The sequence below is a fragment of the Gobio gobio genome, assembly GCF_949357685.1.
Source record: "Gobio gobio genome assembly, chromosome: 6".
Lineage (NCBI taxonomy): Eukaryota > Metazoa > Chordata > Actinopteri > Cypriniformes > Gobionidae > Gobio > Gobio gobio.
This window is the reverse complement of record NC_137102.1, coordinates 40,498,822-40,513,442: the sequence shown is the minus strand read 5'-3', so window position 1 is coordinate 40,513,442 and position 14,621 is coordinate 40,498,822. Positions and strand designations below refer to the sequence as shown.

The 14,621-nt window shown below is 38.3% G+C and overlaps 1 protein-coding gene across 1 annotated transcript; it reads right to left on the bottom strand.

Annotated features, from left to right (window-relative positions):
• Nucleotides 1-5,710: 5,710 nt before the first annotated feature.
• LOC307127858 (uncharacterized protein) lies at nt 5,711-13,226 on the bottom strand. The gene is made up of 3 exons (XM_079819328.1): nt 13,097-13,226; nt 12,142-12,272; nt 5,711-7,549 (listed from the first exon to the last, which is right to left on the bottom strand). The coding sequence occupies exons 2-3, from the start codon at nt 12,254-12,256 to the stop codon at nt 6,573-6,575; spliced, it is 1,092 nt and encodes a 363-aa protein (XP_079675454.1). The 5' UTR covers nt 12,257-12,272; nt 13,097-13,226; the 3' UTR covers nt 5,711-6,572.
• Between the last annotated feature and the right edge of the window lie 1,395 nt (nt 13,227-14,621).

Sequence of the window (14,621 nt, the reverse complement as noted above, 5' to 3'; positions counted from 1 at the left end):
GCTGGGTCTTCCAACATGACAATGACCCGAAGCACACAGCCAGGATAACCAAGGAGTGGCTCTGTAAGAAGCATATCAAGGTTCTGGCGTGGCCAGCCAGTCTTCAGACCTAAACCCAATAGAGAATCTTTGGAGGGAGCTCAAACTCTGTGTTTCTCAGCGAAAGGCCAGAAACCTGACTGATCTAGAGAAGATTTGTGTGGAGGAGTGGGCCAAAATCCCTCCTGCAGTGTGTGCAAACCTGGTGAAAAACTACAGGAAACGTTTGACCTCTGTAATTGCAAACAAAGGCTACTGTCCCAAATATTAACATTGATTTTCTCAGGTGTTCAAATACTTATTTGCAGCTGTATCATACAAATAAATAGTTGAAAAATCATACATTGTAATTTCTGGATTTTTTTTTTTTAGATTATGTCTCTCACAGTGGACATACACATACGATGACAATTTCAGACCCCTCCATGATTTCTAAGTGGGAGAACTTGCAAAATAGCAGGGTGTTCAAATACTTATTTTCCTCACTGTATATGTCTCTGTGTAATGAATTTCTTTGTGCAAGATTTCCTTTTTTAACAATAAAAGTATTCCACTTAAATTCTGTGCATTCATGCGCAGCATTTACAAACATAAACATCTAGAATTAACACATGAATAAAAATCACTATTAAATCATGAATTTAAAACTAATTTTCTAACGCAAGTTCTATGACCCACTCAGATGCAAAATGCCATTCCTGGCACATGATAGTGGGACAATTATGGCACTTATAATTTGAGATTTTTTCTTGTTGTTTTTGCAATCACAACGATTTGAAAACATTGATTCATTTAAAATCTTTGATGAATTAAGTAAATGCCCCTTATAATATATAAATGGCATTCATAGATAATAGCTAGTTGTAATGCAATGATCTGGAATGTTATCTGAAGACCAGTGGGCCACATCGCTACAATGTTCTCTGTGGGATAAGCAATGTCTTTTGAGGACGTGCCCACAACGTTTCTGTAACGTTAGTCAAGATAGTAAAAAATGGAAATTTACCATGACGTCCTCACAATGTTCTCTGTGGGATAAACAAACTAGTGACGTCTTTTGAGGATGTGCCCACGACCTTTCTGGAATGTTAGCCAAGATGATAAAAAAAATGGAACTTTACCACAATGTCCTTACAACGTTGTCATAAAGTAATGTCACGCTGACCAAATTACTACTACTGACAAAGTCATCACAACGAACTGAGTTTGCTGGGTAGTTATTGTGGTACATTTGCCAGCACTATTAAGATGCTTCAACTTGACTTTGAAATTGTGATTTAGTTGTGAGTCTACATGAGCTTGAGCTGATTTAAATTGTTGGAAGTATGTCAGATCAAACTAATATATTATTATTGGTGGAGATTGATTTTTCAGAATTATTTCATCAGAATCGTTTGTTATTGTCTTTTATCCAATGCAAGCTATACGTGTTATGTTTCCCATGTGTTTATGTTCTGTTTGGATTCGTATTTTGATAGTTTTCCGTTGCCACTTCCTGTGTTTACATCCTGTATTGAATTGGTTTCCATGTTTTTTGATTATTCATCATGCCTGTTTCTTAGCGCATAAGTTATTGCCTTCTGTGGTACCTGTGGTTGTTATTGTGCAAAGTGCTCTACTTCACTCTCTGCTAAAATCAACTATGACAATATGGTTGGCTTTTGACTCTAAGGGCCCTATTTTAACGATCTAAGCGTATGGTCTAAAGCGCACGGCGCAAGTGCACTTTTGCTAGTTTAACGATGGGAAAAATGGTCAGCGCGCCTGGAGCATGGTCTAAAAGAGTTTGTCGGTTTGCATCTGCTCAAGAAGCTTCAATAATACAATAGGCAAGTGAACTTTTCAAACAAAAACAATTGTTCTTAACTCTATATGTATCATTTTAATTACATGAATGTAAATGTGGTGAAGGGAAAGATTATAATTGCTAAACAAAATGCATTTGACTATCTAGACCAGAGCGAGTGAAAGACACACGAATGCTTTTAACTGGTAAAAATGTTTAGTTGGTCTGTATAGAGACTCCATCCACAGAACAAAGACAATATACTGTAGATCTGTGCATTAGCAACAGACAGACACATACATACCTTAATATATAATAAAACAGAATAACTAAGATATTCTATGTATAACATGTAAGAGAGATAATGTAAATGATTGATGTAACATGTAGATTTTGATACATTTATGTGCTACTTGACAATCACTTTTATGATTAGAAATATTTAAATCATTTTGGATGAGGTTAATCCAAACATTATTTTATTTGTAGGCCCGATACTGAAGAGCCTGACGATTTCTGCTGACAGACTCATCTTGAGCCTTCCTCCTATGGAATTCCAAAGCTGCCAATATTAAAAATAAATAAATACATAAATAAATATACAAATAAATGTTAAAAAGCAAAAATAAATATATAAATAAATATACATAGAAAAGCACAAAAAAAGTAATAATTATTTATACATTTATTTCCATATTTATGTATATATAAAAATGTTTCCATATTTATTGATTTATTTTCCCATTTATTCATTTCTATTTTTATTTATTTCCACATTTATTTATTTCTACATTTATTTATTTTTACATTTATGTATTTGTACATTTATTTGTCCGTAGGGTAATGAGGAGGGCGTGGTTTACCTCAGACATAGCAATCAAGCTCAGAGTAGGCGAGGGTGAAGCATTGAGGCCACAGTGACACTTTGTGGTCGAAATACAATAAGTATAGCCTACTGACGATGATATTGTCTGCGTCTTGGATATGACCAAAATCTTAAATCTTACTGTGTGACATGGATAGCCTATTCAATTCAATTCAATTCAAATTTATTTGTATAGCGCTTTTCACAATACACATTGTTTCAAAGCAGCTTTACAGAAAGTGCATTTCATAAATGTACTTTGAAAAATGTTAGAAAGAGAATGTTAAAGAAAAATGTTAGAATAAGTTAATCAATCATGTATTATTTTAGGCCATAACAACGCTGGCGTTAGCCTAGGCCTACTCTTTCCGGACATGGACGTAGAACATCGTTTGGTCTGGATTTGTAAAATGTCCCGGGCTAACAAACATGAACAGCAACATCTTCAACAGACAGGGACTCTGAAATGGAAGAGTTTGATATTTTCCATTAGGGGTCAGAACACACAGAAAGGAAACAGCGCACATATAGGCTACGGTGACATTGACGCAAGCATATTGATCAATGCATTTGAAATGAGACCACAAATTCACTTCGCATTCATATTTCCTATTTGTACATGCACAACATGTGACAAACTATACAACATATATTTCAAAGATCCAAAATAGAACGAGGCGTCAGTTACAGTAGAACATTTTGTTGCGTCGCGTCATGTGTGGACAATCACAGCATCATTGAATATAATGGGGTTTTCTTGGTGTGGTCTTATTAATGAAAAATTGGTATAATGTGAAAGCTGTCATGCGGACCTGGGAGCGCACCAGCCACTAGGGTAGCCTACCGAACAAGAGACTACCCGGAGGAGGTGCTCTGAGTTCGGTTGCACTCGAACTGTGCCACGATTCGTGTGAACATTGTGAGAAACACGGACTCAGGTGCGCTATTGTTCAGAAAAGTAACCTGCGCATTCGTTTTAGCTGATTATAATGTATTTAGTTCAATAAAACCTTGGTATCTATATTTGAAAGCAATGCAAATCCCTGGTGGTGATCCTGGTCCCATTAGTCTCTGCGACTGCAAAATCATGTTTGGTCATTAACGGACATTCAATAGTGTCTGTGTATTCTGAAAACAATTTCTTTGCATCTAACATTTAAATAAAATAATTTTGAATCAGAGTAACTTCCCCTCTCTCTTGCAGCATCTCTTCTCTACTCTGACGACAAGGGCGGGGCAACCAGTCACTCACATGAGATCCACCAGTAGGAAATACACAGGTGTACCGTTTGCTGAAGTCTTTCTTGTCAAAAACTTTATGCTTTACCTTTGCAGATTAAATAAACCATACATCTCACATATTTCAATAAGGCATCTTGCTTTATAATTGATTATGCTATTTCATGCATACTGAGCTTTTTACACTATTAAAGATTTGGATTTCCATGCTAAACATGGACAAAGTTTCAAAAATTAAGTTGGACGTTTGATGGAGTATTTCTGTGCCAAAAATACATCTTCCGGTTTCTGACAAGTTTCGTAAAGTTTTTTTTGAGTATGGGTCTGCGTGGCGTCAACAAGGGCGGAATTTCCTTGTACGGGCCGTACGGGCAATTCTCCCGGAAGGGCGCGTGCACACCCGTCAACCAGAGCAAGAGAGCGAAAGCAGTACACCCATCAAAGCACTTTGCTCGGCTTTAGGGAAGTCGTTGGCTGTGCTGCACACTCACCAGGTCACAGGACTTCAAGAAATCAACAATGTCACCAAAGAAGTGTATTTTTGGTTGCTAGGGAAAGACAACCCTGTTCAGCTTCCCAAAGAACCCAGCGTTAAGGGGACAGTGGATGGAGTTTGTTTTTCCGTGATTATGTTTGTTCCCTGCATTTCGGCGACGATTGTTTTATAAACAAGGCCCAGTTCGACTCCGGATTTGTAGGTTGTCTAATAATGAAGGTTGGAGCAGTCCCAACGATAAAGGTTCACGGTTGTGCGTTGGAACCGCAGACGGTCAGTAAAACTTCTTCAAATGTCTATTTTTTTGGCTATTGGCGCGCAATGCCCATCAAGGAAACAACATGATCACGTATAGTTAATTTATCAATGGAGCATGCAATGTAATTTACACAAGCTGCTAAGCAAATATATAGGTACAGTACCACATAGAGACGTCCTCCTGTAGTAGTTGATGCTGCTGCTCCTGTTAAATTTCAGCCTCCGGGTCAGATTCTGGATCATATATGTATGGCTGAATCTGAGTGATAGCCATGGTTTATTTAGGATAACTTTTTTCCCCCCACGTTTAAGGATGTCACAGTTTTCAGACGCTCTAAACGCAATAGCTGCGCGCACTCGTGATTCTTTAGCTCCGCCCACACTATACGCCTCCAGCCGCTCGGTTTTATTTGGAAAGACCCGGTACAGCATATCTTTCTTTTATAAATATAATAAAACTAAAGATTTTTTTGGCGATATGAAGGATGCAATACTACTCTATTGGTACTCAAGTTTGACAGAAACTGAGTGTGATACTCCCCCTTTGAATAACAAACTTCACTATAACTATCCTGTGTCCCTTTATCACACTTTTCACAAACTTTGATTTAGAAATACATGCAGATTCATGTTGTGTTTTTGTAGCTTTCGGTTGATGATTTGATGACATTCTATTCAAATAAGCAAAAAACATCAGGAATAATATATATATATATATATATATATATATATATATATATATATATATATATATATATATATATATATATATATATATATATATATATATATATAGGATTAATGATCTGATGGAGGGTTGTGGGGGTTATTACCACAGAACTGTGATACAGCTCAAGTACATTGGATTTCTGTGCTCTTTAAACAGCTCTGTACAATGTTTTGCTCTCATTTATGGCCATTTCATAATGTACAATCCAAGCACAACAGTCTACACCATATAGGTCTTCACTAAACCCAATAAATAATATGAATGTACCCTATTTAACCATAAACGAACATGCCCATTGTGTATGACTGATTTAATACACAATTTGTGTATCACAAAGATCCTTTCATGAGCTGTCATTTATACATTTGATTTGTTAAGGCTATACATGGAGAAATAACAGACTTGTGTTAAACATTAGCTATGTTTCCATGCAAAGCTGCAAATTTAAATTATGTGCAAAATTGCAATATGGCATTAAACATTTGCGAATAAAGCAGTGTTTCCATCCTATGTGTTTACGAGAACAAAATCGTCACTTCCTGGGTAACTTGTGCAAAATATCAGTAATGAAACTAAGTTTCTGCAATCGGGCTCTTTTTCCCTCCATAATAAATGAGTTGCATCTCAGAGCGACAGGCAAAACACAATAAACTCTGTTGTGTTCTTTGCATTGGGATGCTGGTGTTTGGGAAATCATTCGTGTGAGACTCTTCTGGAGGGAATTAAACCAAATCATTCTGATGACAGACTTTGACTCAGGCGTTTCAGAGCCACCAAACCAACATTTGAGATGCTGCGATGCCATTGGTCTGCCTATTAGTCCAGTTATCCAATCACAGCCTCTGCTGAGGGAAAGTCACATGATGTTTAGAGGGATTTAATGTGTTTCCATTGTAGTTTATGCGCATGTCTTATTGGATAAAACAACTATCCACCTCAATTGAGCCCATGTTTTTTATGCACATTTTTAAAATGTATGCAGATCTTGGTATTTCCATCCAGCGTTTTTTATACAATATCCCAAAATTCACATATAAATAAGTGGATTGAAACTAATGGCCACAGTTAACATGTTAATGTATCGGTCCACAAAGATATAGAAGCAAATGACACTTCAGTTCATCTTCAATTTCAATTTCCCAATCTTGACTTCTGCTCACTATGACAATTTTTGCCAACATTTTCTTCGATGAGACAGCAGAGCGCTGGTTGTTATGAAACTCCTTCCACATGGCGGACAGCGGTGCGGCTTCTCTCCGGTATGAACTCTCTCGTGTATTTTCAGGTTGCCTGACTGACTGAAGCTCTTGGCACAATGTGAGCACTTGTAGGGTTTCTCTCCAGTATGGACCTTTCGATGCTCTTTCAGATATTTGGCTCTAGAGAAGCTATTACCGCACACCGAGCACACGTGAGCTTTCTCGCCGGTGTGTATTTTCTGGTGCTCTTTCAGGTAGCCCAGCTGCGAGAACATCTTTCCACAGAAAGAGCACAAGAAAAGCTTCTGGTGGATCTTCTGGTGTATCTTCAGGTGCTTGGCTGAAATGAAACTCTTCCCGCACTGGCCACAGCTGAACGGTCTCTCTCCCGAGTGCGAGTGCTGGTGGTTTTTGAGGATGGTGGCCTGTGTAAAGCTCTTCCCACACTCGTGGCACGTGAACGGCCGCTCTCCGGAGTGAACACGCATGTGATTCTTGAAGTGTCCTTTGCGTATGAAGCTCTTGGCACACAGCAGGCAGGTGAAGGGCTTCTCTCCAGTGTGGATTCGGATGTGATTCTCCAGGCTTTCTTTGCGTGTGAAGCTCTTCCCACAGTGAGGGCAGCTGAAAGGCTTCTCTCCGCTGTGTGTTTGCAAGTGTCTCTTCAGATCAGCATTTTTGAAGAAGCTGCTTCCGCACTGCAGACAGGAGAAATCTCGCTCTCCGCTGTGAATTTTGATGTGGCTTTTAAGGTTCACTTTGAGTGTGAAAAACTTCCCACACTGAGGGCAGATGAATGGTGTTTTTTTGGCTCCTGCTCTTTTCTGAGAGAAATCGCTTTCGGTCTGTGAGTGACTCGATGTTCCTCCCGTTATGACCTTCTGATGATCCTCCTCCACTTGATTCAGTTCACACTCCACTTTCACTTCCGTCAGGTCTAAAATCAATTCAGACAAATAAGAAACTTGAGTGAGCCACAGTTTCATGGCAGAAAGCAAGAGGTCAAACATCAGGGCTCCAGATGAACACATTAACTGATTCTGGCACCAGTGAATACAATAGTCATATTATTATTGTTCTGCACCAATACAATCACTTCAGTCACAAAAAAAAATTGGTACTAAGGATGCTACAACCAATCGTCTGCTCTTGAGAAAGTCCTCATGGAGTGACATTGACATACTGCTTTACTAAAGCTATAGGACTTCAGGGATCCGATCTCTTCGCGATCATGACACAGTGTTTTTTAACGTCATTTGAAAGTTTAACCAATGTAAACTTGATTATGGGTAGAGATCAATCAGACACAGTTTTAAAGCTGGAGTGTGCCATAGAGTTTTCTCAGTAGTGTTGTAACATAAGAACCTCCAAACATGACCAAAGTTTGAAAGGTTTTCTATCAAATGAGTTCATGTACTTAACAATATCTCTTTTTTGTAGAGTTATAAGCCATCACATTTAGAATTTAAATTTCACTTAATGAGGTTTTTTAACATTAATATGAGTTCCCCTAGGCCAGTTTATGGTCCCCCAGTGGCTAGAAATTGCGGTAGGTGTAAACCAAGACCTGGGTATCCTGCTCTGCCTTTGAGAAAATGAAAGCTCAGGCCAATCTGGAATCTTCCCTGTATGTCGTCATATGAGAAAAGGTTACCTCCCCTTCCTCTGATTTGCCAGCCCAGAGAATTTGGAGAAAATGAAATTACATTTAATTCAGTCACAATGTCAGCACAGGCTTTACAAACATACTTTTACGATATGGATTCGACAGCACCACCACAAACAGTGAGTAACGGTGTTCAAGCTGTCAATCACGCGTCGCGAGTATATCTGCACACTTGCCCAAACTGCCATTATAATGAATGACGCTGTTATGCTGCACAAAAAAGCTCTTACTGAATTCATATCGATGAATGTTTGCTGTTAGTTGGGGTGAGAGCATTGTGTGAGAGAAATAGTGTTGCAATGACGAGATCACAGCATTCACGCGATAAACAGACTGTCTGTCTACTCAATGCTCATCACTGCAGCCTTTCATGTGATGGGAAAAGATCTAAAAATAATGCTCTCATCAACACTTTCACAATTTGTTTATATCGACAGCTGTAATCAGTAGGGTAATCGTGTCAAATCAGTGTAAATCGCAGGGGGGACGGCTCAGATTGGGGGGGTGGGGCGGGGGGCTCCTGCCCCCCCCCCCCCTAAAAACCATGCTGAGTATTGTAAATAATATAATGATATATACTTAAAATAAATGTGTAAGTAGTAAAACAATACAAAAGCAAACGGGACAAAAAATGCATTTTAAGTTTAGAAACATTTTGAGTCTTTTCTCTTTAATACAGATTAGGCAAAACACTGTTAACATCCCTTGCCCACTGCGGCACTGCCCCGGGCCACCGTCGTTTTCATTTTTATAGTAATAAAATAATTTAGTTCAGTTAGAGAACAGACACAACTATTAAAAACTCAACGTGTATACTCAATACAGCACGAGGCGAACTAGCAAACAGCTGACAGACATGATCGTGGAAGATTTGGTTTCAAAGCGAAATGTAAAAGCGCCTATTTAAGGGAGTGTGTCATTGTACTGTTTTGTTGTTGTGTTTTTCATTATGAATAATAGGTTAATGAACCCAAAATTCAAGCAACCAGCCCCTGAATTGGCGTTCATTCTAAACCGAAAGTATATGCGGACGGCCGCTCCGTCAGATCTGTGTTGGGTTTTGCTCAATATGATAATAAGTGGCAAATCAGAGGGCTTGCTGCAGTTGAATATCTAAATATCTGAATATCATACTATAAAATACTATGTGGAGGATGCAGGTTAATTTAATAATTATAATATGATTGCATGGTGAACCTTAATCGTATTTAAACGACTTTCACTTTGTGTTGTTGGTCAGATAAAATGACAGAGAAAAGAAAAATGGACATTACATCATTTTTCTGTGCACCAAAACAGTTGTTTTTTTGTTTTTGTGGTACACATATCCTAACACGTACGATTTTTGCTGTTTGTGTCCCCATCAAAAATTGCTCATGAGAAATTTAATGTTTATTGCCCCCCCCCCAACTGTTAGATGAAATTTACGCCCCTGGCTGTAATAGTAAAAAAACATAGTAAAAATATTCGAGAGGGGTTCCACATGTAATATGCATTTCAAATGCAAAGATGTCAGCCAATCACAACAGTGGGCGATTACACTGAAGTCTCAGAGCACACACGCCCCTTCAAACAGAATTCAAGCCAGAGGCAGATGTATCTCATGAAATTGCATATGTATGACACGGCAATTCGCTATGCCATTTTGGCGTGCTATCAAGACGCATAATCGCTTTTTAGCGTGTTTATCAACGCCGTTTCATTCTATCCCCCTACACTGCCCCTATCCCTAAACCTACCTATCACACACACACACACACACACACACACACACACACGCACACACACACACACACACACACACACACACACACACACACACACACACACACACACACACACACACACACACACACACACACTGCCCCTGCCCCTAAACCTACCCATCAAAAGAAACATTCTGCATTTTTACATTTTCAAAAAAACATTATTTAGTATGTTTATAAATCCATTTACATTCACGCGGAATCACACGCCGTAGACATACACGCGGAATCACATGGCATAGACATACACGCGGAATCACATGGCATAGACATACACGCGGAATCACACGGCGTAGACATACACGCGGAATCACACGCCATAGACATACACACGGAATCACACGGCGTAGACATACACGCGGATAGCTCAAAGTGCGTACAGATAACACGCCATTTGGCTTTAGAAAGTGGCGTGTATGTTTACGCAAAGTCATGATGTCATGTTGCCAGAGGGCTAAAATCAGGATTGAAAAATGCTTTTTATTTCTAAATTATGACATTTTATGATGTAAAAATCATACTTACAATATAAGTACACCTCAGAAAACAAATAATTTTAAAACATCCACATCATGGGACCTTTAAGTATGCCACTTAGACGTAAAATCGTTAAAAATGCCTTCAGGGTGTAAGGGGGTTAACAGTGACTGTCAACAGAGAGCTGATATAATCACCTATATAAAGCTTGAATGATCGGCAGATCACGACGACAAGAAATCAGTATTCATATCGGCTGCAAAAATCCTGATCGGAGTATCCCTAAAATTTACAGGTGTACAGTATATCAGCAGTAGAGGTGTAATGCTACACACATTCGTACCAGTAATATTTTCGGTTCAGGATGAATGTCCAAGTTGTCCTACACATAGACAGCTTTATATCAGTGTTAAGTATAATTGATAAACTCTTATATGGGGTGTGACTAGATCTTGCGATATTAAAACAATGATATTTATCGTTGAGGCGAAACTCTCCTGCGATATCATCATGATGGAGTTGAGATTGTGGCAAAGCTTTTTACTGTGCTTGCATTATTGTGCTTGTTCTGTCTTTTACAGCATATGATAATTCATACTCAGAAAGTAGAACTGAAGTGAATTAATTATAACATGATTAGTTTAGGGCTGTCACCAGGCCGTTAGCGCCCTCTGCAGGCATTGGTTATAATAATGTACATAAGTGGATTATGTTTATATTATGTTTATTATATTATGTAGGTCTATTTTTTCAGTGTTGTTCAATAAAACCACATGTTTTTTTACTTGCTTTTGATACTTACTGATTATTGCCTCATTGTTATTATGTTTTTCTAATTTTAAAAGCTATTGTTCACTTAGGTCTATTTTTATAACCACAAAAATATTATCAGATTACTCGATTACCAAAATGATAATTAGTGACGGCCCTAGATGAGTTAAAACTTTTCAAAATGCACCTGACAAAAAGTTTAATAAACTTTTTCACATAAAGTTTAATACACTTTTTATGTGCAGATATGATGTACAATAATACGGATCTAATATATTAGTATATAACACAAATGCACGTCAAACAGATGGAGCGCGATATAATACACTGCAATAATTCTGACTAAAATATATATTTTGCTAAAATATCTTGCATCCAAAAGTGGTAGAGATGTAACAGTACACACATCCATAGCTAACTGATATTTTTGAGTCTTTTTGGTTCGGCATAAACGTCCAAGTTGTCCTTCATATAAAAAGAGCTTTATATCAGTGTTATTTTAGTATCCCTGATGTCATATTATATTGTATGGTATATGTGCGCTAGCAGAGAATCTCTGATGAAGTGCGTCTCTTCGTCTCAAGTGTATGTTTGTGTGTGACGTAAATCATGTCACGTAACTCTGTGAGGATCATCTCAACATCTTTGCAATGCGATACATAATTTCTGGGCTCATATATGCTGTTTGTTAATGCATCATAATGCAACATGGTGCAAAGATGTTCAAGTATTTCTTAAAGAGCGACACGAGATGCAAAAAACACTGTGTTCGTCTGAAGGTTTTTACACACAAACACTAGAGATTGAGAGTTAAACAAATTTTATTAATGAAGAGTGAAGAATGATCACCTTTCTGTTCCTCCGTTTCTTCATCTTTCATTCTGCATGTTTCTGCATCACTCGTGTCTTCACTCTCCTCTTTAATAAACTCCATCTTTGCAACAGTGTCACTCCAACTGCTCATTCTCTACACTTGGAAACTGTTGCAGCAGAAAGTCATTATTAGTATTTAGTAATTCATCATGCGATGGTCACGTGTCACTCAAATATTAAAAAAGGTGTGTGTCGTGAGAGGATATGAACCATAAACTCACAGCTGCTTGTGTGAAATAACACTGAACCTTTTTTTCTGATCCTGTTTGTGTGAAAACCTTTAGAAAGCAGGTGTTTCACCTCTCAGAAATACAATCACTAATGCCACTGTTTCTAACATGACCTTACATATTCAGTATATTGCCATTTTAAATGATTATATAAAACTCTCCTCACATTTTTTGTAGCTGATAACAATTAATGTATGTTCTGCATCAATATCCTATAAAAAAATCTTATATCACTGTATAACTGTAATATAATGTTTCTCTCTTGATTTTCAGTAGGCTGTCACAGTCACACATTAAGTCCTTGTAATTAATAACAACAAATACGTTATATAAAACATACAGTACAAATGTTTGCATTTGAATGAATTAATGAATTAATTTTAAATTATCAAATCGCTTGAAACATTTCTAACCTCAGTAAGTTATTGTTTGTGCTACACTGTCTCGTGCTGGACTTCTTTATTTACCCCCCCCCCCCAAAAAAAATATTCAGATACCAGACAGCTCGATCGTTTCAGTATTCGTCACTTGATCTACATCTATAGTAGGCTATATCTATATTCAGCACATAAACGCCATAAACATACATTTTATCGGAGAAAACATGATAATTAGATCAGTCTAGGTCACTGGCTTTACCAGAGCTGGCATAACTACTACCAGATTATTCAAACTGTGTAAACTCCTGTAGATACAGTTACCGTTAATCCAGCTTTCCTCTTGCCGTTTGAGCTGTATCTTCTCACGAGCCCATTCATTTCAATGTCCGTTGCTTCGCTGGCGCGCCTGAAGTGCACGATCTGCTCCACAGGCGCTTCTTCTTTTTCTTCTTTGGGGTTTGGCAGCTTGCATCCAATTTGTTGCATTACTGCCACCCACAGTACTAAATTCCCTTTACACTATATCTTGTCCAATTCGGTTTCTCTTAAAAAACCTACTATTCCCTGCCTTTCTGTTTCTCTGTGAATTCTAAAATAGCCTACTTTTAACATTTCTCTCTACTCGTCCTAAACTCTGTAACTGGGTCATAATTTATTACCTTTCTTGATTAAACTTCCCACAAAATATTAAAACATGCTCAACCGTCTCATACTCCTGACTGCACATTCCTGTTGGGTGTTTAATATTAGGAAGACCAGTTACTATGCCCCATTTTTATTCTGCTTGAAATCACTTGTTCTTTCCTACTCATATCATTTTCTCTTGATACATCCACTCTGTTTTGAATATAAATGCTTCCCTTTTGTTTCATTATGCCACGTGCTGCTGCATTATTTCATTCCACTCTACAGGGGCGCAGATAGGAATTTTTAACAATGGGGGACCAAGCTGTCAGCAAACGATTTAAACTCAATTTGTTATTTGGCGTAATTTGGGCTTTAACTAGTGCTCAAGTAGTTACTTTGCGTAATTTGGGCTAATGATTTGCACTTAAAAGCCATTGGGGGATTCTTATTTGAAATCATGGATAAACAACAATGAACAAAGGTAAACAAAGGCCTACCTGATCACCACTAGCAATGCATGATCAGACTGTTATTTGACTAGTATGCCAATCACCCACCAACTTACATTGCATTCAAGGTACACATTTTACATTTTGTCAGGGACGGATTGGTAATCTGTGCGTTCTGGAAAAGTCCAGAACGGCCGTCCAACTGAGGGCCGTCGCCCGGCCGTCGGCAAAAAAACAAAACAAAAAAGTCTATGGCTAGCAGAAAACATAAGGAGAAAAGTGGATGGGAAAAAGTTTCCAAGTCTCTCGAGACTACTGGCTTTTTGGTTGCAGTGCAGTGTGAGCTTCCACAGCCTGGTCATGATGAGGAGGGACAGACAGAGTTAACTTCACACCAGCAAGAGGTCCTGGTAAGTGCCAGTAGTAGCAGGACACATTATAATAGGCTGCCTTATCCCTATCTTAGTGAATTGCATAGTCAGCTAGCTAAATTAATGTGTGTGTGTGTGTGTGTGTGTGTGTGTGTGTGTGTGTGTGTGTGTGTGTGTGTGTGTGTGTGTGTGTGTGTGTGTGTGTGTGTGTGTGTGTGTGTGTGTGTGTGTGTGTGTGTGTGTGTGTGTGTGTGTGTGTGTGTGTGTGTGTGTGTGTGTGTGTGTGTGTGTGTGTGTGTGTGTGTGTGTGTGTGTGTGTGTGTGTGTGTGTGTGTGTGATAAAACATAAAAACAATACATACTCCGTCATTTTGTTCATACAGGACATCATTCAAACTG

Bases quoted from the DNA above. Each gene is read 5' to 3' on its own strand.
- LOC307127858 (XM_079819328.1), bottom strand. From the start codon at position 12,256: ATGAGCAGTTGGAGTGACACTGTTGCAAAGATGGAGTTTATTAAAGAG. The intron at 7,550-12,141 runs GTGATCATTCTT...AATTGATTTTAG, and splicing joins AGAAACGGAGGAACAGAAAG to ACCTGACGGAAGTGAAAGTG.